Source organism: Tenrec ecaudatus, chromosome 12 (genome assembly GCF_050624435.1).
Source record: "Tenrec ecaudatus isolate mTenEca1 chromosome 12, mTenEca1.hap1, whole genome shotgun sequence".
Taxonomy (NCBI): Eukaryota; Metazoa; Chordata; class Mammalia; order Afrosoricida; family Tenrecidae; genus Tenrec; species Tenrec ecaudatus.
This window is the reverse complement of record NC_134541.1, coordinates 56,297,112-56,324,130: the sequence shown is the minus strand read 5'-3', so window position 1 is coordinate 56,324,130 and position 27,019 is coordinate 56,297,112. Positions and strand designations below refer to the sequence as shown.

The 27,019-nt window shown below is 46.5% G+C and overlaps 1 protein-coding gene across 1 annotated transcript; it reads left to right on the top strand.

Annotated features, from left to right (window-relative positions):
- Positions 1-294: 294 nt before the first annotated feature.
- On the top strand, positions 295-27,019 carry VPS26B (VPS26 retromer complex component B). Its single transcript, XM_075564064.1, has 6 exons — positions 295-1,073; positions 14,224-14,380; positions 18,324-18,488; positions 22,227-22,402; positions 24,118-24,260; positions 24,674-27,019. Exons 1-6 carry the CDS (start codon positions 851-853, stop codon positions 24,818-24,820), a joined length of 1,011 nt encoding a protein of 336 aa, XP_075420179.1. The 5' UTR covers positions 295-850; the 3' UTR covers positions 24,821-27,019.

The following is a 27,019-nucleotide window of genomic DNA, read 5'->3' as shown; positions in this document are numbered from 1 at the left end:
AGAACGTGATGCCATCCTGTTTGCACTGGCACTTCTGCCCCCTCACAAGTAACGTCTCAGCAGCGTGTCAAAAGGCGTGCTTTTGGAATTAAAACGATAAGGGGCCGAGCAACGGCGCGTCCTCCGTAGCACCTGCGAGCATCTCGTGGAACGTGGGCCTACACTTTGCAAGGAGGCCGCAGACACCGTGACGCGTAAGGGCGAGGCCGGCCACCGGGCTCCCGCTGCGCATGCGCAATACCTTCACGCCTGGCCTGCTCGCCGGAGCGGGGCTTGGCGCAGGCGCAGGCGCTGGCACCCTGCTGTCCGCTGCCGGAGAGTACCCGAGTCCGCCCGGCGGTCCTCCCTCGCCGAGTACCCGCTGTGGCTCTACGGTGCGCCGCGCTGCCCCGAGCCAGGAGGCTAGTCCTGCTGCCTGCCGCCGAGTCCCGCCCGGCCGGCGGAGCGGCGACCTGAGTGAGCGGGCTTCGTCGCGCCACTCCGGGTTTGGCGTGCCCCGCGGCGAGGCCAGCATCGCTGCGCGGACCCCCGTCCGCACGCGGCCACCGGCTGCTGGGGGCTGTAGGGGCCAGCGGCCCTTGAAGGCGCCTCCGCGGGCACCGCGTCCAGCTCCCGTCGCGCTAGCCCCTCCCCGCGCACCGCAGCCCACCCCCGTGCACCCTCCTAGCCCGAACCCTAGCCCGGCGGGGCGCTCAGAGCGGAGCTGCGGTTGGATCGGACCAAGCCGGAGCCAGCACCCAGCTCTCCGGTTTGCACCTAGCGCGGCGCCCATCCGACCAGGAGGAGAAGTGGGCCTTGCTGACAGTAGCCTCAGCCCAGCCCAGCCCAGCCCAGTCAAGCCGACGGTACGATGAGCTTCTTCGGCTTTGGACAGAGCGTGGAGGTGGAGATTGTGCTCAGCGATGCAGAGAGCAGGAAGCGGGCCGAGCACAAGACCGAGGATGGCAAGAAGGAGAAGTATTTTCTCTTCTATGATGGGGAGACGGTCTCTGGGAAGGTGAGCCTCGTACTCAAGAATCCTAACAAGCGGCTGGAGCACCAGGGTATCAAGATCGAGTTCATCGGGCAGATAGGTGAGCGAGTGCTACGCCAAGAGCAGAAAGTAGCAGGGAGGTGCGGGTGGAGGAGTGGCTTGGGGCCCAGCCCTTGAGGCCTGACAGCCGCCTGTCAGACACATGCTGGGGCCTGGGCCCGGGTTACAAGCCGGACTGCCATCCCTGTCAGATGTGGCAGCGCCTGGCGAGGGGGCGGGGATGAGAGAGACCGCCCCATCAGGCCCTTACTCCTATGGGTACCTGCTCCTTGAGTGAGTACCCATGTGGCCCCTTTCACATCCAGCTAAACAGCTCTGGCTGTAGATGAACCTATTAAGAGAGATGATCCTTGTAATATTGACCTTCCCAACTTTATATGGGGACTTCCAGAGTCAAAGGGTGCCCTGCCTGCATTTCTACCCATGCCTTCTTGCTTTGAGATGTGGATAAGAGGCACTGCCCAGTTTTCTCATTTTCATGCTCTCATCTCCTGGTGTTTATAATCCTTGGTCTTATTGATTACCTAGCTGGTATTTATTTAAGACTTGTTAGAATGCTAGTTTTCATTTTTTTCCCTTAAAGACAAATCATATATCTAAAACTACACTTAAATGATCCACATTTCTCAATGCTGGAATGGTCTTTAAATATGACTGTTACACGTTAGGAGCAGATGATCCAAAGCAGTAAAGCTAGAGACGATCTGGGGAGCTCGCTGTCAGGACTGGGTGGTGTGCGATTCTAAAGCTACTTGTAGCATTGTGTTTATTAAAACCTGAGGGTTTAATTTATTTTATTCTGAAATAAATCGGGCAGGAGTAGATTCAAATAAATACCCTGTGAGCTGAATACTCCTAGTAGAGAAGTCCGTAACCAACACCACACATTACATCTGTAGTAGTGTTTTCAGTGCCTTCCTAGTTTGCTAAACATGCTCTCAGATCTTGAGAGCAGAGCAAAAAAAAATTGTTACCCTCTTTTACAGAGGCAGGATGCACTGAAGCATAATTAGAAGGAACCCCAGAACAGCCCTGTACACTGACTTTGTAGTCCTGGGGTCAGCCTAGAACATTTCACCTCTGCTACTTAAGAAAATTGAACAAGATTGAAGACTGGTTGATCCTGTGGGAACTTTTATGGCCCTTACTGGAAAGCCAAAATATGAAAGGCCTTTCACAACACCAGAGTTGCTCATGGATGCTAATGACTAAGCGCTCAACTAACCCAAAGAAATGCTAGCCCACCCAGTCACCTGGCTGCCTGCTTCAAAAGGTCACAGCCACAGAAACCTTACATTGCAGTTGTCACTCTCAGTTGGAATCAATTCCACAACAATGTGCCTTAAGATTGTGGTTTTGTTTGTATGTTTTGTTTTCACTGTACCAGATGAGGGTGTGGAGAATGAACTGCATACCTTCTGGTTGCCTGCTTCTGGCTTAGACAGGGTCAATGGCAGTGCCTCTCAGCAGTACTGCGGATGTTTGCGCTCCATAATGCTCTTTTGTTGCAAGATCTTTTGTGGCATCTCTACCTACTCTACCTATTCAATTCCAGTGGCATCCACAAGTGTGACCGCCACAAGTATCTCCAGATAATGCCAAGAAGAGATCCGACTTGTCCCTGGTGAAGAACACTGGGTAGATGGAATGAATATGTTGTTAGGTACCGTCAAGTCAGTTCTGACTCTTAGCCACCTGCGTACAACAGTGGAATGTTGCCATCGTTACAGTCATTCCGATGCTTGAGCCCATCATTGAAGCCACTGGATCAGTCCATCAGGTTGAGGGCCTCTTCTGTTTCACTTCCCCTCTAGTTTACCAAACATGATGTCCTTCTCCAGGCACTGGGCTCTCCTGATGATATGCCGTCTTTGTCTTTAAGGAGCATTCTGGTGGTACATTCTTCCAAGACAAATTTGTTTGTGCTTTTGGCAGTCCGTGTTCCAGCGTCATAATTCCTATGCATCCATTCTTCTTTGGTCTTCCTTATTCAGTGTCCAACTATCTTTTACATGCAGATGAGATTGAAAATACCATGGCATGGGTCAAGCACACTTCAATCCTCAAATTAACATTCTTGCTTTTAAATCCTGTAAAGAGGTCTTGTGCAGTAGATTTAGGTAAAGCATTTTTAATTTAATAAAAAACAATTTACATAGTAAGTCTAATATGTGAGATTGTCATAAAGTCCTTGTGTACTTGGAATTTTATATTTTCAAGTAGTACTTTGAAGTTGTTGCATATACTCTTTGATTTCATAAGAGAAATTATGAACAGATAAATTTAATTCGCATGTACTACCATACTAAGGACTGCGAGGGAACCTAGAAATATCTGTCTGTGAAAGGCTCAAGACTGAATAAATTAGCTGGTCTAAGCTGAATATAAAGTAGTTGAGCAGGCTGCCTACTGTACCTGCCCTATCTGGTATAACGTATAAAGTCCCAAGGTATTATTCCAGCTGAGATTCCTTAGAATCTTCTGATGTTTCCATTGAAAGCTCTTCCCCGGCACCTAGTACTCTAGGCTGAGATGCCCACGCAACTCTGGGGAAGTCTTGCCCCTCATCTGGGCCCAGCTTTTTTACCTGTAAAGCAGGGGTAATAGAGTCACCTTGAAAGACAATTGAGCATTCCAGAAGATTACACTTTGGGCCCTTAGGTTGTTGACTGTGGGTGACCCCATGTGTGTCAATGTAGAAATGGACTCCCTCCAAACTACCAAGCTTTCAGCTAGTAGTTGCGTGCTTAACTGTTTGTGCCATGTAGGGACTCCTCCCCTCAAAGTAATGGAGACAATGATACATACTTCCATTGACAAATTAAAGTTGCAACCCCATTGCTAACCAGTTATAACCATTGGCTTACTAGTCTTTCCCGTATATCCTATATCCCTCTCCCCCAAATTACAATTGTGCACCTCTGCCACATGGGCCCAGGCAGTGTGTTTAGAGCAACTCTAGCTGCATACTTAATTATCTAGTTCACTCTCAGTTATCCGTAGGTACCCAAGGGAGTAAACCCCAGGAGAGTCAGAGTAGAAATGGTGCTCCACAGAGTTTTCAGTGATTGATCTTTTGAAAGTAAATCACCTTTTCCCCAAGGTACCTCTGGGCACCTCAACATGTCAAACTTTCAGTTACTGGCCAAATATGTTACCTGTTTAAATCTCTCAGAAATTCCAGACAATGGAGTGGTAGTAGAATGATTCATAATCGTGCATGATGTATTTATCAATATTTGACTCTAGGATGTATTGCATGATTAGGGACAGAGTATCAGAATAGCCTATTGAGTTATGTTTCACTTGCATATGTTTGGTGTAAGGAGTCTGTGTTCCTAAAATGCATTGAGTGGCTGATTGGAATGTGGTACTAAGCTAGTTCAGAACACAGCGACATTCTAGGATGCCTGGTGACACTGCCAGGGAAGCATTGGACTGTTAACAGCAACATGGGCGGTTAAAAACCAGCAGCCGCTGTTCGTGAGGACGGTGGGTGACTGTGTCTGCTACCATCAAGATTGACAGCCTTGGAAACCCTCCACAGGAGTAGAAGTTAACTCCATGGCAGTGGGCTAAGGGTTTTTTCTTAGTCTCTTGCGTTTCTAGTCTTCAACCCTCCACGATTCCCCCAAAGAATCAGAGTGAGGATAATTTGCATCTCTGAGATCATAGGAGCTGACCTCAGGCCCAAGCGTGAGCCCAGAAAGTAACTTTGCTGAAGTTGTGGTCATGTGGTTTTCTCCTTCATTGCACTCTTTGACTATGCATGAAGTAATCTGATGATCTGATCGGAAGTTAGTGAAACTTGGGTCACGTTCTGTGGCCTGACTATACAAATGATACATGACAATGAGAAAATTGATATTGCTGTATTTTGTTCCCAGTTGATTCTTTCCTCATTGTTTCCATGATAAAACATAACGGGAAAATAATTAATTAATTTTTAAAAATGATTTGGGTTTCCTTCCTTCCACCATGAACTTTACTAAAAATAAAGTGGGAGAGAATTTTTCATCTTGAAATGAAGTCTATTACCTTTTTTTAACCTTATGATCAATCTCTTTTTTCTCTTGATGAAAGTATATATGTCCCACCTATGTTTCCACTAAGGGTCAAGCAGACTGGAGTTACTTACCGTATACACTCAAGTATAAGCCATCTGAATAGCAGCCGAGGCACCTAATTTTATCACAAAAACTACATTAAAAATGTGCTGGAAAAACTCAGCTTATACACGAGTATATATGGTATATTACACCAAAGCAGAAAAAAAGAGACAACTTTACTGCCATCAAGTTGATTCTGACTAGTAATGATCTTATAGAGCAGCGGTTCTCAACCTGTGACTCTCGATCCCTTTGGGGTTGAACGACCCTTTCACAGGGATGGCCCAATTCATAACAGCAAAATGACAGTGATGAAGTAGCATTGATAATAGTGTTATGGTTGGGGTCACCACCACAGGAGGACCTGTAGTAAAGGGTCACGGCATTCGGCAGGTTGAGAAGGACTGCCATATAGGGCTTCAAAGGTTGTCAGTGGTTACAGAAGCAGACCATCTCCTCTTGCCCCTACGGAGCAGCTGGGGGGTTTGAACTGCCAACCTTGCGGTGAGCAAGTCCAAAGCTTATACGCCACGGTTTATAATACCAACTTTGCTAGGGAGTTGTGAGGATTGGTGATAGTAAGTATGAAGTACAGAAATATAATGCTTAGCGCATGTAGTAGGTACTCAGTAAAATAAATTTTAAATGATAATGATAAGGCTTGTTCCATCCTGAAGTTTTCAGGGGCTTCTTGTTGCCATCTAGTTTGTTCTGACTCATGTCATTCCCACATGTACAGAGTAGAACTGCTCCATGGCATTTTCAAGACTGACCTTTCAGAAGCAGATTGCCAGGCCTTACTTCATAGGTGGGTTTGAACTGCCAACTTCTCCACTAGAAGATCCTTTAAAACACTGTGACCTGTACAGTCAGTTCTTAGCTCCTTTGTCCATATACATAATTTATCCAATGTCTTGGTCTGTGCTCAAATCTGTTTTCCTCCCTAAACCATGAACACTTGAAAGACACCATTGTATCCCCGCCTCCAATCTCAATACTTCACAGATGGTAATGCTCAGTAAACATTTGTTAACTAGTAAAGCTGGTCAGAGATAAGAATTGGCAGAAGCCATGGTCTGGATTTTTCTCTTTTCTCTATGTAAAAAAGAGTTCTTTGAATTGAAGGAAGGAAGAGTGCAGATTTGTTTGTTAATTACGGTGAAGAGCCAGGGCTTCCTGCTTGTGCTCCCAGAGGAGGCCGTTGACCATGAGGATAGCTCTCACCTGAGTCCATCGCAAGCCTTAGCCCACCATACACCTTCTTGAACAGCAGCCTTGCTGACAGAACTAATACAACGAGGTGTTCACTCTGAACATAAAGTTCACCTACCTGTGCATTTGCTTGCATCACATTTCTTAGACCGAGTTGAGGCTGACTTTTGGTTATGTAAGAAGATACAGATGGTGAGACGTGCGATCCCTTTCGCCGTTCATCCCGCCCCATCCACGTGACTGCCCAGACAGTGCCATTTGAACATTGCCTCTGAGAATGGAAGCTAATGTATGGCTTTCTGAAATCCTTGGTGAGATTTTTAAGCCCAATCGGGATCCTCCCTGCATCTAGCATACTTTATCCAAACGTGTGGCTTGTGCTCAAGAACTGTCACAAATGTATGGGGAGGTTTTCTCCCCAGTTAGGTCAATGGAGAGAGAAACCAAAGGCCCAACCACTTGAGCAGCAACTGATGGTGTTACTCGCTGTCAAGACAATCCCAATTCCCGTTGCCGTTGTCAAGGCAAATCCAACTCATCCTGTTATTAGCTGTTTTTGAGACACTCCCCAATGCAATGACAGCAGGGTCAGATCATTGTGGCCCATAGGACAGCCATTGGCTGATTTTGGGAGTAGGCCGCCAGCTTTTCTTTCTGATGTGTGTTGATGTTGACTCTGCTGAAACCTGTTCAGTCTCTTAGCAACATGCATGTTATATACACGGGTGGTGCTGTGTGTGAGATGCACTGAGTGGAACTTTAACCAGGGAGGAGAAAAATTCCATCATTAAGGCACCACTACCCTCTTTGTGCAGTTAATGGCCCACAATTTTAAAAAGATGCACTGTTACCTATAAGGTGTCCTGAGGGGGCGGGGAGGGGGATAGTCTTAAGAGTTAGAAAGAGCGACTACTTTTTAGCTGGAATCATTTATGGAGCATTGCTAGAGGATGCACAGTGGAACAGGGTCACCTTTGTGGCTAACAGGGTTAGAAAAATCATATGTGACTAGAAGGTCACACACGCACAGGGCAAGCGTGGGCTCCCCTGTGCCCCAATACCAAATAGATATCATCTGGAATTTTTTTTTTAACTTTGATAAGTAATGCAAGTGGCTATGTCTGTGCCCATTGCCACCAACCAAGCCTCTACTGTTGCACCTGCGGAGACTTTCCGTGTTTTAATTTATTAACCCTTGAACTGCCAAGTGAAAGACACATCGGAGTAACTTGATTGGCTCTGGGCATCTGAATGGGTTGGGTGAGGCAGCCCAGAGGTATGGCTATCTCAGGAGGCTGGGGGCCTGTGGCAAGCAGGAACTCTGACTGAGCTGCTGGGTGGCAAACAGTGACTGGGAAATCAGGGTGAGAACAAGCCCCTTGGAGGGCCTCTTGCCTTGCTGACTGACAGGCATGGCACCGGGCTGACCATGGTCTTGGCACGTCTGACAGCAGTGCCTTCAGTGCGACAGAAACGTTGCTTTCCTTCCAAAGCAGCAGAGTCACTTCTTAGCGGTTGGTGGCAAGTTTCATCATGGAAACATCCTGAACACAAACATTTATTTCCTCCCATTGGGCTGAGAAGGAAGCCAGAGACAGGGAAGTTATCCTAACAAACAGCTCTGTCAGTTCCTGCTTCTACGTCACAATGCCTCATCTCCGAGGACTCTGGCAGTAGGGGCAACCTGCAAATGAACTTGGAGTTGCATCTTTAGGATGGGATAAAGGCAGTTTCAGTCTTCTTGCAATAAAAAAGCTTTTTTGTTTTCTGTTTTAAAATAGGTCGGAGGGACCCATACTTGCGGTAAATAGTAAAGTATGCCTGCCCCTTTGGTATACAAAAAAAAAAATCACAGATGGCTGGTAAATGATAAGTTAAAAAGCCAAATTCAGCTCACTTAGACCACAATTTTGCCACTCTTCCCTGGTGTCTGATGGAGGAGGCGTTACTAATATAAGGAGGACTTCAGAAAGTGCAAGGTGGGAAATTCCATTACGTCTTTAATTCCGTCATTCCACAGATTTGACGGAATAGGGGACTATCACCGTGCATGATGGGCCTCCACGTGACAGACAGATATGCTGTGTACTTTCTTGAGTGCTTTCTGAACCTTCTCCTACTGCCTTGGGATGTGTGATCAGATTCGTATATTTTTCATCGACTTCTGCCCTTTATCTTGACACTGGAATTTCCCACTTTGAGTTTTGGACTCTGGGCCCTTGTTCTGCCTACCTCTATCCCCTGGAACTGTGGTCAGAGCCCAGTGCTCTGAGGCCAAGGCATCGGGTCCACAAGTCAAAGGGTCATTCCCATGGGGAGGCAGGATCTGCTACCCAGGTGCACTTAAGACTGCTCAGCAGACGCCCATGGAAGAGTCCTCATCCTCGGGCACTCTCGCCAGCATTCTACCTGAATCCCATCCCTGCATTTCCTTGTTTTTACCAGAGATCACAGTTACTGGGTTTTGAAACTCATAATATGCCGGTCACCTTGCTTCCCCTACCTGTCCCCAGGGTTTGGTATTGTCATCTCTCCTCCATTCTGCGTCATCATCGCGACCCGGAATGTTGCCTGTTACTTTTGGAAACCATATAGTGTTTGGAAGAGTGGTTGATCATATATGATATGATTTAATTTAAAATGACTACATAGGACAATCAGTCACAAACTGTGTTTTCTAAACACCTATAAATCCATAGAGGAGTAGCATCTGCTGGTTTGGGATTATTCACATGACTGCCAGAGCCCACTGTGCTCAGAACACCTCCCTGTCTGGGGAAAGTGAGTCCCCTGGGGAACAGATTGGCAAGAGCCAGCTCTAGAATGAGCAGGGGGTCATTCTGCTGAGGACAGTTGTCTGCACACTGTAGGGCCAGACACTGTCCTAGCTTAGAGGTCGGGTAGCCGGGGCCTGAGAAGATAGTGGTTCTTTTTTCCCCAGCAGTTATATTGGCATATAACTCATATATCATACAATTCAGTGGTTCAGTCGCATCAAGGAGAGTTGTACAACCATCATTTTAGAACATTTTCTTCATTCTTGTACTCATTGTTATTAGCTCCCTTCCCACCCCACCCCACCCCCGCCCAAACTTCCTTTGCCATACTCCTAAGGAACCATTAATCCAGTTACTAAGTACCCTCTCGCAGAAAACATTAAAAAACAACAACTAACAAGAACAACAAAGGAAAACAGAAAAACCTCTATTGAAAAGAAAGCAAAAAAGATGAAAAATTAGAACAAATTTAAATGGGTCATAAGGGAGATCAAATGATAGGGTGCTAAATTTTTAAAATCATTTTATTGGGGGCTCATACAACTCTTATCACAATCCATTTTGTCATGCATGCATCCATTGTGTCAAGCACATTTGTACATTTGTTGCCCTCATCTTTTCGCAAAACATTTGCTTTCTACTTGAGCCCTTGTTATCGGTGTCTCATTTTTCCCTCCCACCTTGTCCCTCTCCCTCATGAACCCTTGATAGTTTATAAATTATTATTATTTTGTCATGTCTTACACTGTCTGACATCTCCTTTCACCCACTTTTCTGTTGTTCATCCCCCAGCGAGCGGGTTATATATAGATCCTCGTGATCGGTTCCCCCTTTCTACGCCACCTTGCCTCCACCCTCCCGGTATCACCACTCTCACCACTGGTCCTGAGGGGATCATTTATACTGGATTCCCTGTGTTTCCAGTTCCCATCTGTACCAGTGTGCATCCTATTAGGATCATGATAGTGGGGGAGAGGAGGAAGCATTCAGGAACTAGAGGAAAGTTGTATGTTTCATCATTGCTACACTGCACCCTGACTGACTCATCTCTTCCCCGCGACCCTTCTGTAAGGGGATGTCCAGTTGCCCATAGATGGGCTTGGGGTCCCCACTCCACACTCCCCCTCATTCACAATGATCTTGATGCCTGATACCTGATCCCTTTGGCACCTCATGATCGCACAGGCTGGTGTGTTCTTCCATGTGGGCTTGGTTGCTTCTGAGCCAGATGCTGAATTTTACCCTAAGTGTATCGGCAGCAATCCGCTGTCCAGTGCATTCTGCATGACAGCAAGGCCACTCACACCCCTGGCCCCTGGTCAGAGGGACTCATTGGAGGCTTAGTCCATGTATCTGTCCCTTATTTTTTTTAAACTGAAACTACTTTAAAATCGGTCAAAAGGGAGATCAAACAATAAGATACAATATTTTAACCTGTCTGCATCTGCAACAATTGACTTTACAGTGCTCTCTGTCTGATAACATGGCTAGTCACATCCCTCCACTATGGTCAGAGGGGAGTCACCAGAGGCTTAATTCGTGTGTGGAGCCTGCAGGTGGATTTGGGGCTCCCACTGTCATCCATAGCCTTCTGCAAATCAGGTCTCCACAATTTAAGCTCTGCTTCTACTCCCTCCTTTGGATGTGGATTATATTACTTATAGTCCTTGGATCACACAAGCTGGTGTGCTTCTTGCCTGTGGACTGAGTTGATGCCTCACTTAGATTGCTTCTTGTTTGAGAAAGAGTCTTTAAGACCCCCGATGCTATTCTTTTTGATAACCAGGTACCATGTAGTTCTTTTACCACCCTGTGCTGCAGCTCCCATATGAGGGCGAGGCAGAGCCATATCCTAAGAACTATTTTTTCTTAGATAGGGAGTAGAAGCAAGTGTAAGCCCCAGATCCATTCATACATCTATGGTTTATATAGGTCTCTGGCTCACCTTAGAGACATCACTGACATTTTATGTATGAAAATATCACAATCATCTCTTTGGGGCATCACTTCCACTGCCATTGAGTCAATGCTAACTTATAACAACCCTATAAGATGGGGTAGAACTTCCTCTGTGCATCTCTGTGCTTGCAGATTTTCACAGGAGTAGAAAGCCTCTTCAAGAAGGTGGCTGTTCTGATTGGGGTTCAGACTTTATGTTGTCAAGTGTGGACCCCAGAGCCAGTGCACCTCCTCCTCCCACTGCCCTTCAGGCTCAGCTGTTCCTGAGAGATTTGTCCTGTGCCCTGGAGATGGTGAGAAGCAGCTAAGCGGCTGTTGTCTTGGAGACTCCTCTCTGTATACTTGATGTTTTCCCCAGTTGAATCTGCTCCACTTCTCTGCTTTCCCAGGTGGCTGCTATCCTATAAGTTGCAGCACCGTACGGTGCTTTACCTTAGAACTACCTGAGAGTACGCTAGCAGGAACTGCAGAGTTCTTTGTACTGTCCTAGTCAACAGTAAGTGTCCACCATTGTAGAACCAAGTACGAGGGTTCATGTCAAGAAGCCAAGAGATGGGCATGATCCACCTGGAAAAGACCATATGTGTAAACAAATGTGAAGTTTAAGTAGCAGAGTACAAACAGGCATAAAATAATACAGGAAAATGGATATATGAACTTAGAATCAAGAAATACTAGTATTGCTTAGCCAGTAGACCAAATGAAGTCTTAATATATGCTAGGACAAATACTATGTGAATATATATATATATATATACACATACATACATACATACATACACATACACATACATATGAAAGAAAGGAAAGAAAAAAGGCAAATAGAGACCAAAAGTTTATTACTGGTTTCCAGGGGGAAAGGGGAGGTTGCATTGATTACAGGTAGAGCTGCAGAGCCGATTATTGTAAGTGCTATCCTTAAGTTGCATCTATAAAACATTGAGCTGACAAAAGCCGTATGATAAATATACTTACAACAATGACCAGGGGGCGGGCCGAAGCTGCCAAGACTGCTTATGTCCAACCCCAAACCTCATGGGATTTGGTTTCTTGGTGTGGAGATTTGGGGTCGTGGTTTCATGAGATACTTTAGTGAATTGGCTTAGTAATGTGCTTAGTGCTTTGGCCTGCCTCTAGTTCATTTTTGTAATGGCTGGGGTCTTAAAACCCAGGGGACAATTGGTCTCTGTCCTGGGGCGACAGGAGGAAGAGTCAGGAGTAGGGTGGGACAGAGGACCAGGCTAATAGCCTCCACGAACAGCTGCCTCCTTTGTCATGAGGTCAGAGGACTGATGGCGCCTGGCTGCCACTACGGAACATTGCCCTCAAAGATTCTATCATAACATCTGGATCAAAGAGGGAAAATACAGAACACAGTTTTATTTTCTGTGGACTCCAGACTTTCTGCAGCCAAGGGGTTTGGATAAACGAGCTCCAAAACTTAAACCAAAAATATTTTTTACCCCAAGCAATAGTTTAGCTCAACTAATAACTAAATGCCTGCCGTGAGCATTATATATAATCCTTATATATATATTATCTATATGAAATCAAACTAACAACAGCAACTAATATTAATGGCAGCAAAACAAAATAGAAAAGGTGTGTGAAGGTAGTTGTACAGCTTCAAAAATGTAGTCAGTGTCATTGAATTATACAAGTAGAAATAGTTAAATGTTTACTTGTTTTACTGTGTATAGTCCCAACAACAACAAAAATTAAAAAATTTAATGTAAAAATAAAGAAATCCCAGAACTATTTCCAGAACAATGCTTTTCAAAATGTGATCCTTTAACCAGCCAATCAACGTCCTGTGGGAGCTTGATAGAGATATAAATCCTCAGACCCCACCTTAGACCCCGAGTATCAAAAAATCTGTACGAATAAGCTCTCCATGTGAGTCTGATGCACAGTTAAATTTTGAGAACTGTAGTAGAAGAAAGCATGCATTGAAAGTGCTGTCCACTAGCTACGTGCATTCCGTTTAGCTAGTGGGGGCAGGTAGCAGCAGTGTTTACTGAGTCCTTACTGTGGACACATGCTGTCCTAAGCCCTTTACCTGCCTCACTTCCGTTAAGGTCATAGAAACAGGCATGGTCTAGGAGGAGCCCTGCTGTTGCACTGGTTATGCGTTGCACATTAACTGCAAGGTCAGCAGTGCAAAGCAACCAGCCACTCCCCAGGAGAAAGGTGAGGCGTTTTCTCCTCCTGGAAAGTTCCAGTCTCGGAAGCCCACAGGGGCTGGTCTGCTCTGCGGTAGTGGGTCTCTATGAGTCAGACTTAATGGCAGTGAGTTTGAGAGTTTGAGGCGGAAACTTGCAGTAATCTCAGATCTACAACCAATCCTATTACTAGCCTGTCATTAAACCGTCTTATGCCTCCATTTTCTCATTGTTAAATGAGTGATTCAGCCTAGCCACATATGCTTTCCAAGGTTCTAAAACAAACCCTAGTCTTGGCATCAATTGTAGCCCATAGTACACCTATGGACAAAGTAGAAGCCCCGGAGAGTTTCCAAGGCCGGCAATCTTTATGCAAGCAGACCGCCACAGCTTTCTCCCAGGAAACAAGTGGTGGGCGTGAACTGACGACCTTCTGATTAGCAGCTAAACACTTTAACCGTTTTGCCATCAGAGTTCCTTTTCAAAGGTTGGGGTATATATATGAAATGTTGTTTAAAGAAATACGCTGTTTTCTATGTTGGTTCCCTGTCGTTTGTATTGTTAGCTGCCATCCAGTTGGCCCTGACTCCTGGCAACCCATGTGCCATAGAGGAGACCGTTCCAGAGTTACATCACCCAGTTTCCTTATAGGTTCCCAACATATGCCTGTCCTTCATGGGACGGAACTATATTGGGTCCTTTTCTATACTAGTAGATTTCATAACATAAGACAGAAGGATGTTTTAGAAGGAGAGTGATGGGGAAAACAGTGAAGGATTTGGGTGTCTATGAAAGAGAGGGAGTCGAAAAACAAGACCAGAAAGGATCTGTTTCTGAGGGGGAGCCCATATCCTTTGTGGGTTAAAGAGGCATTGAGGGAGCTGTGGGAAGAGAGCTTCCTCCCGGCCCAGCGGCCCTCGCTGCCCCTTGTAGCTCAAGACCTGCTAGAGTGGGCGATGTTCTCTCTGCAGAGCTCTACTATGACCGTGGGAACCACCACGAGTTTGTGTCTTTGGTGAAGGACTTGGCTCGGCCCGGCGAGATCACCCAGTCACAGGCCTTTGACTTTGAGTTCACCCACGTGGAGAAGCCATACGAATCCTACACAGGACAAAACGTAAAGCTACGGTAAGTTGTGTTTACCTCCTTCCTAGCCCTGCTCTTGCCCCAAGCCTGCTGTAGATGAGGACCTGAGCCTGTCCCCTTGGGGGTGGGGTGGGGGGAGTTTTTATATGGGTAGTACATTAGCAGTTGGAAGAAGAAGAGTTGAAAGCAGTGCTGCGCTGGTAAATGTTTAATGATTGGTTTGCTGGGAGTGAAAAAAACAAAACCAAAAACCCTGGAATTTCCTGCCATGTCCAATTTCAAGTGGCCAGCATCACATCTCAGAACACAAAGGCTGGGAAGAGATGCACAGTGGCACCTGGTGATATTCCATCACCATCGTGCAGGTAGACCTGACGTAATGCCCCCGGAGGCATCAGACTTAGCCTGTTGCCATCAAGTGCATTCCAAGTCCTAGCAGTTGTGTGCCATAGATTCCAAGGCGTCAGTCTTGCTGGGAGCAGATCTCGCTTACACAGTGCGTGCTGGGTTCAGACCATCAGAGAGCCATTTAATTAGGGAGTGATATGTTACAACCCTTGTTTTCCATATAACTCCCTCAGCTGGAAGTATATGTAGTTTGACATTAAATAATGGTGTGCTTAAGGACAGGCGGCAGATTCCTGAGGATGTCACAGCCGCCTCTCAGTGAGTGGGTATGTGCCAGCTCAGGCCCACCGTTGGCTGGGTGTCAGGAGAGGCTGCTCCTCAGTCCAGCTCTGCCACACAGTTAGCAACTTGACCGTTAGCAGGTTTTTGATGCTTTGTGACTCACCTTTCTCAATGGAAGATGGGTACTAGATTTGGATTCTAATTCTAGATCTACCTTCTCTATCTCTATGGGGGTGATAAGTAAAGAAAGCCTAATAGGGTGTTAGCAAAGTCTCTGAAGATGAATACGTTTGTGGGGTTATGTTTTTGTGGTAGGGTTAGAAACACTGAGGATAGAGGCTGATTTCCAGGAACTTTGGGTTAAAAAAAAATAAATGTAGACCATCTCTGACTCCATTATGTCTAGCCTAAAGGTAATGTGGTGACACTGCATGAAATTGACTAGCTGCACCTCTTGACAGCTTCCACTTCAGCATCTCGTGAAACCAGCTGCTCACTGGCATCACCTCAAGGCTTGGGTTTAAGAGAGACGGCCGACAATGGCAACATTTTCCTTCTCTTTCTTCCTACTTTGCCCTCTTCCATCAAACCAGTTTTGTGGGCTCTTTGTAAAAATTTCAGGGAGGTCTTTTAAAATCTGTGTAGTAAGATTACACCCACTAAAAGACACCATTTCATAACTGCGTTTCAAGAAGCCAGCCACCATGAGCCTATGACTATGGGATTTAGCACTTTGTTTTATTTTATTTTGTGCAGTAGATTTATCTTACACACTTTTAGGTCAGAAAGAAAAGTGTTCCAACCTAAATTGGATGACAATGAGAGGATTTGTTTGTGCTCGGAGAAAAAGGTAAAGAAGGGAAAGTTAAGTAACAAAGGAGTGAAGACAGAAGGTGAACAGGCTGTTTTGAAGCTATGAAGGCTTTGCGTTCTCGGATGTAAAAGCAACAGGCAAAAGCAAGCATGCTAGTAGACCCTAGTGACTGAGGACTTGCAGCAATGGCCAGAAAAGACCAACTGTCTCGGGGAGGAGATGGCTTGTAGATTAGTGATGGCTTATAAACACGATGCTCTGCCCAGTACCAGAAATGGGTTTGGGGATTGGTGAACTCTGGACATTTTTTAAGCCCAAAGTCAGAAAGCAGGAGAGTGAGTGCACATGCAGATAAAAGTGGGAAAAGGTGAGTATCAAGGTACAGAAAACTGAGTTTCAAAAGGCTTCCACCGTAGAATTTCTGGTTAAGCATTTTTAAAATGTTGATGCCTGCGCCCTTCGCCAGACAACTGAACTCTGGGTATCCCTGAGCCCCAGGATTTCCTTAAAGCCACCACATGATTCTGAAGTGCTGGCTTGAAAAGTGGGAGTTCGGTTAGGAGACAGGGAGTGCAAGTGAGGGGCGAGGCCTGCAGTGCTGCACCCAGCGTAACACCGAGAAAGGAGGTGACGTGCAGCGTGACTGGATGGCCTGCGTCTCCTGGGTTCAGGACTGGCAGGCGTGGAAGCTGAGCACTGAGAACAGGACTGAAAGGAATGTCTTGGGGAATGTGACAGGGATGTTGCTAAAATGAATGGCCCCAGCAGTCAGCACCACGAAGATCCTAGTGTCTGGCCTAAATGTGGAGTTGATTGAGTAACATGGTTCTCTAACTTTCTCCACTCTTGCTTGATATAAGTGGGAATTAGCCAACTTTTATTTAGAAGTAAAATAATTAAAGGGGTGTTTCACCGTGGTTTTGCATTTGCATAGTTAATTCACAGAGACACGGATTCTGAGGAGACAACGGTAAGATGGTTGGTATTAGAGACTAGACTTTAGCAGCAGAAACCCTTCAAGGGCCATGACTGTCTCCTTCTGGCTTGTCCCCAACCACAGCAGCCCCTTCCCAAACTACCCTGGGTTTCGCCAGACTTTGTTCTTTGAGCAAACCAGGTCCTTTCACGTCTCTGTTACTTTCCCAGAAATGTCTTCACACTCTCTTATCTCACTTACTATTTTCCATATTATATTTTTTTCTGTTTATTTGCCCAGCTCATGTAGTGGATGGTGAACATCCCGATAGACCACATCTTGTTTTTTCTATGCCAAGTGCAAGACCAGGCTCGGAAGATTTGCTGAATGCATTGGCAGTTAAATTCTTCGGTCCCTTTAACTATGAGGGACTGATAAAATACTTGTTGACTATATAATTTTTCAATAAAGGAGTGTCCAAATAAGAGATTAAAACTTGATTCCTGATGAAAAGCAACAAAGCCCACATTGAAGAAGCACACCAGCCTGTGTGATCATGAGGTATTGATGTGATTAGGTATCAGGCATCAAAGACCCAGAACAAAAAATCATATCAGTGTGAGTGAGGAGGAGTGCGGAGTGGAGACTCAAAGCCCATCTGTAGACAGTTGGACATCCCCTTACAGAAGGGTCACAAGGAAGAGATGAGCCAGTCAGGGTGCAGTGTAGCACCAATGAAACATAGAACTTGCCTCTAGTTCTTTAATGTGCCCCCCACCCCACTCTCATGACCCCAGTTTTACCCTGTAAAACCAGCTAGACCAGAGCATATACACTGGTACAGATAGGAGCTGGAAACACGGGGAATCCAGGACAGATGAACCCCCTCTGGACCAATAATGAGAGTAGAGATACCAGGAAAGTAAGGGGAATGTAGGGGGAGAAAGGGGAAACCAATCACAATGATTGACATATCATCCCTTCCAGATGGACAGACAACAGAAAAGTGGGTGAAGGAAGACATCGGTCAGTGTAAGACATGGTGGGGAAAAAATTGATAAATTTTCATTGAGTGGGGTGGGGGGGGGGGACGAGATGAGCTGATACCAAGAGCTAAGTAGATAGAAAATGTTTTGAAAATGGTGATGGCAACATACCAGTATGTACAAATGCGCTTGACAGAATGGATATATGTGTGGATTGTGATAAGAGCTGTACGAGCTCCCAATAAAATGATTTTTTTTAAAAGACTGATTCTTGCACCCAAAGAGTTAGTTTGATTTAAAACAAAATCTACATACAATCACATGGTCAAGCACATGTAAGTGTCTTGGAAAACTTGTGAGTGACATTCTTTGGAGTACAGAGCAAAGGCACCACTCTCACAGACAGCAGGGCATTTAACCCAGAGTCATGTGATCCAAAATGTGTTTCAGAGGCAGGGTCTTTGAACTCTTTGGCATTCTAACCACAGAATTCTCTGTACCGGTGCATGCATGCGTCTTTCTGAGAGGGACCCCAGTCCCCACTATGTGGTGTTCTCTCGCAGAGATCAGTGCTGTGCCTGTTTCTGGGCAGCATCTGGAGATAAGAAGTACTCATGTCTGTTGGTCCATCTCTTACAGGTATTTCCTTAGAGCTACCATCAGCCGCCGCCTCAATGATGTTGTCAAAGAGATGGACATTGTCGTTCACACACTCAGCACTTACCCAGAACTGAACTCTTCCATCAAGATGGAGGTTGGGATTGAAGACTGTCTGCACATTGAGTTTGAATATAATAAATCCAAGTAAGTGGCCTGGAGCCCCAGGTTGTGGAATAAGAATCTTGGGAGTGTCAGCTAGTACTGAGTCAATGCAAATGGATAGCACCCCAGGATTAGGCTGACACACTGGAGCATGCAGTGGAGAGACCACAGAAATAATATACTCTGTGTGTGCACAAAGCTGACTGTATGCAGATTGACTCCAAAATAAAAGTGTATTTTAATTGGACTGGATTATGCTAGACTACGAAGGTACACATCACATGTTGTCCTTCCAAGTAATCTCAAGGAAGGTTATTTCTTGGTGCACCTGTTTCCCTAGGTGGCTCTAGAGGAGAACAATGTCTGATACCATTCCCGCCATTAGTCATTTGGTTTCCGCACACATTATGGCCGTGGGTGTTGCCCCTTCCCTGGACTAAATGGACTCACAGCCAGGAACATCTTAAATTCTTAAAGTGATGTTACTGTAACCAGTAAGCTGGGAAGCCACCTTTGTTTTAAATTATGTTCTGCATTGGAATAATCAACTATTTCTTCACCTTATCTTTCTTTTGAATATAATACCAAACCCATTGTTATCAAGCCAATTCCACTTCATGAGTCTGAATCAACTCCGCAGCAGTTGGTATTGGCCCTACCGGACTCAGCGCTTCGGGTTTCCAAGGCAGTCCGTCTTTGTGGAAGCAGGCTCTCCGTGTCCTCGTGACGAGCGGCTGGTGTGTTCAGACGGACAGCCTTCCCATTAGCAGCTGGGCACTTAATCACTGTGCTGCCGGGGCTCCTTTGGAATATAACACTCCTAAAAATGTCCAAGACTCAAATATCCACGATTAGGAGGAGCATTCTGTTCACGGGGAGAGTTACAAAATAGCACCATATTTCTCACTAGGGTTTGTACTTTGCTGCCCCTTCAGACCCAGCATTTGAAGGTGAGCCAGACCGTTCTCCTTTGAATGGGGTAGGGAACGGCTTCCGGAGAATGGATGCTTGACCCAGGAGTATACTCAGTACCTACAATAGAAGGTTTCCCTCGCCACCTGACCCAAAGCTAAATAGAGCCCCAGTAAAATGCCAACTGCAATCTCAAACAGTCCCTGCTGGGCCCTGTCCCTTGACCTTTTCCCACTTGAAGAGGAATGCAGGGTGGGGAGAATTGGGAGGGGTTCATCTAGGCCTGGCATTGGGACATGCAAGTGAACAGGCTTACTTCCCCTTATCCTCACAGTCGCAGGCCCCGTGTGATGCTGCCTTGATAAAGCGGAACCCACACTCATTGCCATCGAGTCATTACTGACACATAGCGACCCTAGAGGGCAGGTTGACCTGCGCCCTGTGAGTTTCCAAGACTGTAACTGTTTATAGGAATAGAAAGTGCCACCTTTCTCCCAAGTGAGAAAAAAACCCAAAAACCACTGCCATCAAGTCAGTGCTGATGCAGAGTGACCCCTGTGCGTCTCTGAAAGTAACTCTTGGTGGGAGTGGAAAGCTAGTCTTTCTCCCAGGGAGCTGCTGGTGGTTTCAGACTGACAACCATGCGGAGTGCAGCCCAATGTGCAACGACTACGCCACCAGTGCTCCTCCCAAAGGAGTCATCAAAATTGGTTGCCACAGATGCCCCACCCAGGAAGTAAAGGCAATGGGCTGCCAGGCAGTGCCCCTGTCAGAGCTCAAAATAACCATCAGTCAACAATGGATAGAACACCACATTTGGTAGAGAAAAGGCACTTTTGTTTTATTGTGTGCCATTGGGGTGTTTGCAATTCATAGCAACCCTGTATGACAGAATAGGACTGTGCCGAAAGGGTTTCCAAGGCTATACATCTCTATGGGAGCACGTCACCAAGTGAGTTCGCTGCAGAGTGGCTGGGAGGTGTGTACCCCCGACCTTTGGGCTAGCACTGAAGAACTTACCACTGCACCACTAGGGCTTCCAAAGGACACTTCCAAAGCTCTGACTCGTAGCAACCCTGTAAGGAGCAGGGTAGAGCTGCCCCTGTGGGTCGACGACTGTTAACTCTTAGGGGAGTGGAATACTTCTTCTTTGTCCCACAAAACAGCGGGTGGTTCTGTGCATGTCATGGACCTCGTCCTTTCAGGCTCAGGTCCTGAAAGAACAGACTAGTGTTAAGTGAAAATGCACGATGATGAAACAGGAAGGGCAAGACCCTGAGTCAGTGCCTTGTTTGGTCGTAAAGGGCTGGCTGGAGGCTGGAAGGCACTGATATTTTTGTCCTTGGGCTTTCCCATCTCAATCATGAGGGGCGTGGGCCAGGTTCCTGAGCTTCTAGCACGGGGGCTGCCATAGGAGGAGTGAAGGAGAAGCAGGAGAAGAATGAGGGCTCTTTTAGCTACAGTGTATGTGTTTATGTTGTTGTGTAAGACTCCATGTAGAACACAAGACGGTTCGGATTATGGCGTTTAAGCATACCTTCTGAGATGCTATAACCTAACAAAAAAACCAAACCTCCCACCACTGACTTCTGACTCGTACTGACCCTGTAGAACCTTGGGGTTTCCAGGGCTATCCATCTTTACAGGAGCAACTTACCACATCTCCCTCCGTGAGCATGTTGCTCTGATATGTGCTCTTGAGTTGCTGGCTCAGTATTTGCAGTCATCCCAAGTAGACTGTCAGTAGAAGACAGTAAGAAAAAAATGAGAATGATGAAGCAAGCCAATTTATGATCAGTCTGTTAGTTCTGCTTTTGCTTAATATATATTTATAAGAGATTTAATCAATAATCATACTGAAATTTTTAAAAACAAAGAAATATTGGAGAGAACACACCTATACACAAACTCGCCATCAAGTTGATTCCAATTCATAGCGACCATATAGGACAGGGTGGAATGCCTCTGTGAGTTTCCAAGACTGAGACTAGAACTCTGTGCAGGAATAGAAAACCTCATCTTTCTCCTGCAGAGTAGTTGGTGGTTTTGAACTGCTAACCTTGTGGTTATCAGCCCAGTGAGTACCCACTGTGCCACCAGGGAAGAACACAGTGCCTGGGAATTAGGAACCTGGGCTCACACCTGTCTCTACTCACTTTTTAAAGGCTTACCCCATATTACTTACTCTCTTTGAACTGCCTTTTCTTAACTTGTGATAGAAGGAAGTTAAAGTCTGTAAGCCTCTACCAACATCTGTATCCTATGAATAAGCTTCTCAGGTTTTAAGTTTCCTACCATGTGTAGCATGACAGCATACGTTCAGACTGCCCGTCTTGCTGAATGACCCCAAAGATAACCTGTCCAAGGATCATGCAACATGCCTGAATTCTCACAGCTCATAGCATGCACACTGCCGAGCAGCCCCGGGAGCAGGCAGCGATGGAAAAGTGTGATTCATTTGATGTAGTTAGCTGTTCCTGCCTGCCCTTTGCAAACAGGTGCTACCTGCTGCAAGCCCGCTAGGCCCAGTTCCTCAAAGACATTGTATGGAGATTTGAGGGTGGTGGGGGCTGGTTTCTCAGCATATTACAATTCTAAAAACTCATAAGCAAATATAAAAAGTATAAAGAGGAAGTAAATCCCTGAGGGGTTATAGCAGATGAGCAAACATGATCCTTCCTGAAGGGGAAATATCCTTGGAGCTGGATAGGCTGGAAGGAAGTTCAATTGACTCTGGGAAAGAATATATTGGGAGATCAGAGCATCAACAAGTTGGCTGGGTTTGCGGTACAACTTCAGACAACATACATGGTGATCTGGTACTAAAACCAAGACAGCAACTCTTGCGTTTTACTTTTTCTTCCCAAGATACCATTTGAAAGATGTCATTGTAGGGAAGATATACTTTCTGCTGGTTCGAATCAAGATCAAACACATGGAGATCGATATCATCAAGAGGGAGACGACAGGGACAGGCCCCAATGTTTACCATGAGAACAATACTATTGCCAAGTATGAGATCATGGATGGCGCCCCCGTGAGAGGTGAGTTTGCTCTCCTGGGACTTTCGCGGGCTCTGGAAGGAACCTAGGGGAATGTACTAGTACAGCCAAGTTCCTTTTCAGCCTGTAATGCCTTAATCTCAGATGGGATGTTGTGGATCCTAGTACAGAGGAAAGGGGAGTGGAAGGAAGGCTGAGCCTTTGAAGTCAGAACCCAACCCATCTTCCCCAGAACAGCTCTTCTGAGACTTAGCGTAAAGGTTGGGCTTGCACAAAGACTTCACTTCAGGAGTTATGCCTGTTGAATGCTTAAATTGTTAAAAAGTACTGCTTTAGCAGAAAGTTTGAATGCTTTGCTATCTACCCCCTGCCTCCCCCCCCACCTTTGACATTCTGATATTGTTTGCTGCTCTGGACCCAGAGATTAATGCATAATCTTTCATTTTTGTCAAATAATACCAGCTCTGCAGCCCTGTGGCACTGTGGGTTAGGTATTGAGCCATTAGCCACAGGTCAGTTCAAGCCCACCACCTGCTGCACGAGAGAAAAATGAGGCTGTGCTCCCTTAACAATCTCAGAAACCCCATAGAGAGTTGCCATGAGTCAGAACCTAGTGTCATAATCGACATCAAAGCCCAGGTACCTCTATCCTTATCCCTCTGTGTTTCCTGACATAGGAGCTGAGCTCTCAGACTGGATGGCAGTGGATTTGGTTTGGGTTTGGTAGTGCCATCTGTGGTGAAATCATTCACTCTGTGAATGAGCACTGCTCTATACTCTGGCCCACAGTGTGGGCATTGAATAGAACACTGGGTCTTAGAAACAGTGTCCTCAGCTGTGTGTTATTTGTGAGGAGTGTCATACATGTTGTCTGTCAGTTCTGCAGCAGCAGATGAAGAATACCTTTTTTCATTCTGAAGTGTTTGCTGCTATGAAGATTCTATTCCATTTATTCCACCTCTGTCCCATGTGGAAGGAGACGCCAGAGCTTGAGCACCTGCAGCATTGAGGGCCCAAACAACACATTCTTGAGGAGTTGGTACCCAGCCCGTGTTTTTCACCCACTGTGAAGCAGAGTCAACGGTCATTTTTCCTGAGGAAATTAAAAGGGGCAGTGATAACAGAAGATAATTTTAAAATCATTTCTGTTTAACTTTAGACTGCATTGTAGGATCAGCCTTTCTCAGTGGAATTACTGCCCTAATTTTGTTCCACCTATATTAGGAAAGGCTTGGAGCTATAAGAAACCTCAAGTGTTACACAGTCTGATTCCCTAGTTTTTCAAGTGGCCCAGAAAGGAACAGGCTTTTCAGAACTCCCACAGATGATTAGCCGAGAACGGGGGCAGAGAAGATGCTGTGCTTTCCCGACCACTGCGCCCTGTGCCAGTCCATACCATCGTGCCTTTCCACTGTATTGGGAGGCTGGCATGGTAGCAGTGAAATTACTGGGCTACCTGGAGAGTATTGGTAATTGCATGTTGAAAACACCATTCAATAGACATATTGCATATAGCTAAACGATGCCCCCCAATATCTTGGTGCTGCTAGTTGAAATGGTGAGCAGATACTGGGAAGAATCAGTCATAGTGGTTGGGGTTGGGGAATTCCATTTCTGCATCAGCAGCCCCCGGGCAACAGAAGCACTTGCTTTGGTTTCCTATGCTGTACCCAATGGGCACCCTCTGCCGTGTTCCGGGAGCAACTCGTTTAGGGTGTCCCTCTGCCCTTGCTCTGACTCTCACTTTTCCCTGACAGGCGAGTCCATCCCGATTCGGCTTTTCCTGGCAGGGTACGAGCTCACCCCAACCATGCGGGACATCAACAAGAAGTTCTCGGTGCGCTATTACCTTAACTTGGTGCTGATTGATGAGGAAGAACGGCGCTACTTCAAACAGCAGGTGAGGCCTGGGGTGCTCCTCAGGCCCTGAGTGCCCTAGAACACAGGAAGAGCATCCTTCTTGTGGGAAACCAGGTCCCACTCTGACAGAGGCAGAGGACGGGAATAGGAGGGAGCCCAGCAGTTTCTGTGCTACTTGTTACTTTACCAGGGAGTGGGAACATCAGGTCACCCCAAGTCCCACAGCCAGAACCAGGGTTTCCTCTTGACACCCACTCTGTTTCTCAGGCATATGTCTGTAGCTGCCCTGCCCTTCCTACTTAGCCGTGACAGGAAGCCATGACTAATTTTGATTGTTCAGCAATTGTTGCTGAGGATTTCCAGGAGAAAGTTGGGGGTGGGTAAAAAGTCCTTCCCCCACCACTTCCACCCTGTCTCACTGTGCTGCATTGCCCCTTCCTCCCAATTCTGCAGGAAGTGGTGTTGTGGCGGAAGGGTGACATTGTGCGGAAGAGCATGTCTCACCAGGCAGCCATCGCTTCTCAGCGCTTCGAGGGCACAGCATCCCTGGGTGAAGTGCGGATCCCCAGCCAGCTGTCTGACAACAACAGCAGGCAGTGAGGCCGGGCCCAACGCGCTGCTGGACCTCTACCCCAGCACTCCCATCTACCAAACACCAGTGGCTCGAGGGTGGGTAAAGGAGGGTATGCTGCTCAGTTGACCCATTACTTGCAACCTGAAAAAAAATCATGTTTTTGACTTACGTAAATTCTTTTCTCTGAAGAACCTAAGGAGCTCGATTGGGAAGCAGTCTACTTGGGAGTCTGGCTGAGGTGAGGAAAGGGCCAACTAGCATCTCAAAAGCTGGTCTCTCCCTAGGGAGGAAGAGCCTTCTGTTGTCTCCCATAGGACCACCTCATAGCTGACAGACAGAGACCAGGTACCTCTATTCCTGTCCCTCTGTGTTTCCTGATGCCAGAGCTGAGCATGTCTCTGAGATTGGGAGCTGCCAGAAGGGCCCCAGAGGCAGCTGTGTTTTGTCCTGTCTGCCGCCCTTGAGGTGGCCTGCCCTATCCACGGTAGTAGGAGAGACTCAAGATCAGGAGGATCCCTCCTTGGGTGTTTTGAATGTGGTGCTTTGAAGTCCTCATAAGCCACCTCCTTTCTAGCCTCTCTCTCAATCCAGGAACCCAGAAACCTCCCTCCTCCCATCTTCACTGGGTTCTTGTCATGAATATCTTGGGACAGAAACCTGTGGAAAGGCCTTTGAAGATTTTCCCGTCATCTGTGAGACACCATGGAGTGTGTGTGGTAAATGGTGCAGGATTGAGGATAAAAGGCTGGACCACACCCACTGGGAGGAAACCTCAGTGCCTGGGAACTCTGCCTTTACCACAGGGCCTGGGGCCTGGGCTGGTTTAGGGCACGAGTGTACGTGCCCCAACAAGCCCCCAAACAAGAAGGTCTGTTTCTTTTAGAAGAGCGCAAGGGGAGGAACCTGGATTCCTTTGCTTCCCTGAGATTGGATCTTTTGTCACTCCCTCCTTTCCATTTAATTTCTGGAGATTGAGGCATGGTTTCAAACACTTGAAAATTTGGTTCCACTCTTGCCCCACTTATCCTACTTCCTACAAGCGAGGGAAGAAGAGAGCCTGAGCAGAAGACGTGCTGTGACAATTTCCGAGTATCTCTGCTTGTCAAATGGTGCCTCCCTCTCCACCAGTTGGCTGACCAGAGTCCAGGACCACGGGCATTTTCTATTAAAGACACACAAACAAAAGCTCCCATGGCTTTTGTTATGAAAGGAAGAGGGCCACTTTCCCTCTGCCCACTGCACTCCAGCGGGACTGATATAGGGAAAGTGTTGATTTCCCTTCCCTGCCTTTGGAAATGACCAGGGATAACTTTCCCCTTGGCCTTTCTTCCCTTATGGAAAGATCAAGCAGACACCACTGGCCAATAAGTACAGTATTTGGTGGTCTGCATTGTCTACTCTGAAAAGTAGCAGATTTGGTTCCTTTGTCATCTTTCAGTTAGTGTGGAAAATGAGGGCTCCTCTTTTCCTCAGAAATAAGCAGTCTTGGGCCTTCTATAAGCCAGGGCCCCTGGAGCAGAACTTGAGACGGGAAGAAAAGGCATGTGGGATACCAGAGGTTGACTGGGGGCAGCAGAACCAAAGAAGGTTGTTCCCCTTGTGCTGCATCCAGAGTTCAGGTGCGACATACAATCCCTATGGGAAGAGGATCACCCATCCAGATGCCCTTGGATTATCAAGGCTGGGGTTTATGCATATAAGGGAGGCGGGGGCTGTGTTCCTTCCCTTTTTCAGGGCATGAAATTAGGCTCTGGCTTGCCTCCTGTTAATAGCTGGTATTCTAACTAGAAGGCATCTTTCAGTTCCTCTGCTCCAACTGATAACAAATTCTTTTTCCGACTTTCTACCATCTTAAAAGCTTTCTCTAGGGAGAACTGGAAAGCAGACTCTGCTTTAGACTCCTGGGAGCTGGGCACAGCCAAGTCTTCTGTTCTTTCGTTCTTAGTCCCCGTGCCCTACTTCTCTGTCTGACTGTGAAAGGGAGGGGAGGCTCTCATCCCCTTCTCCTTTAGGGTCCCCATACTTGGGAGTGCACAGGTACTAAACCAAGCAGTGCAACTTGTAATTAAGCAGCTGCAGTGTTTACATGTTTCTTAATGTGTTGTCTTTTCAATGGCTGTATTTTAAAAAAAAGAAAAGAGAAAAAAAGAATCCTTGTTTTCATTGTCTCTCTGATTAAAGGAAGCCCTGCAGCTTTGGAGGTATTGTGCCCCTGGTCTACCAGG

Excerpts from the sequence above, each read along its gene's own strand:
- VPS26B (XM_075564064.1), top strand. The coding sequence starts at position 851 with ATGAGCTTCTTCGGCTTTGGACAGAGCGTGGAGGTGGAGATTGTGCTC. Across the intron at positions 22,403-24,117 it reads GGATGGCGCCCCCGTGAGAG|GCGAGTCCATCCCGATTCGG; the intron begins GTGAGTTTGCTC and ends TTTCCCTGACAG. Across the intron at positions 24,261-24,673 it reads GGCGCTACTTCAAACAGCAG|GAAGTGGTGTTGTGGCGGAA; the intron begins GTGAGGCCTGGG and ends CCAATTCTGCAG.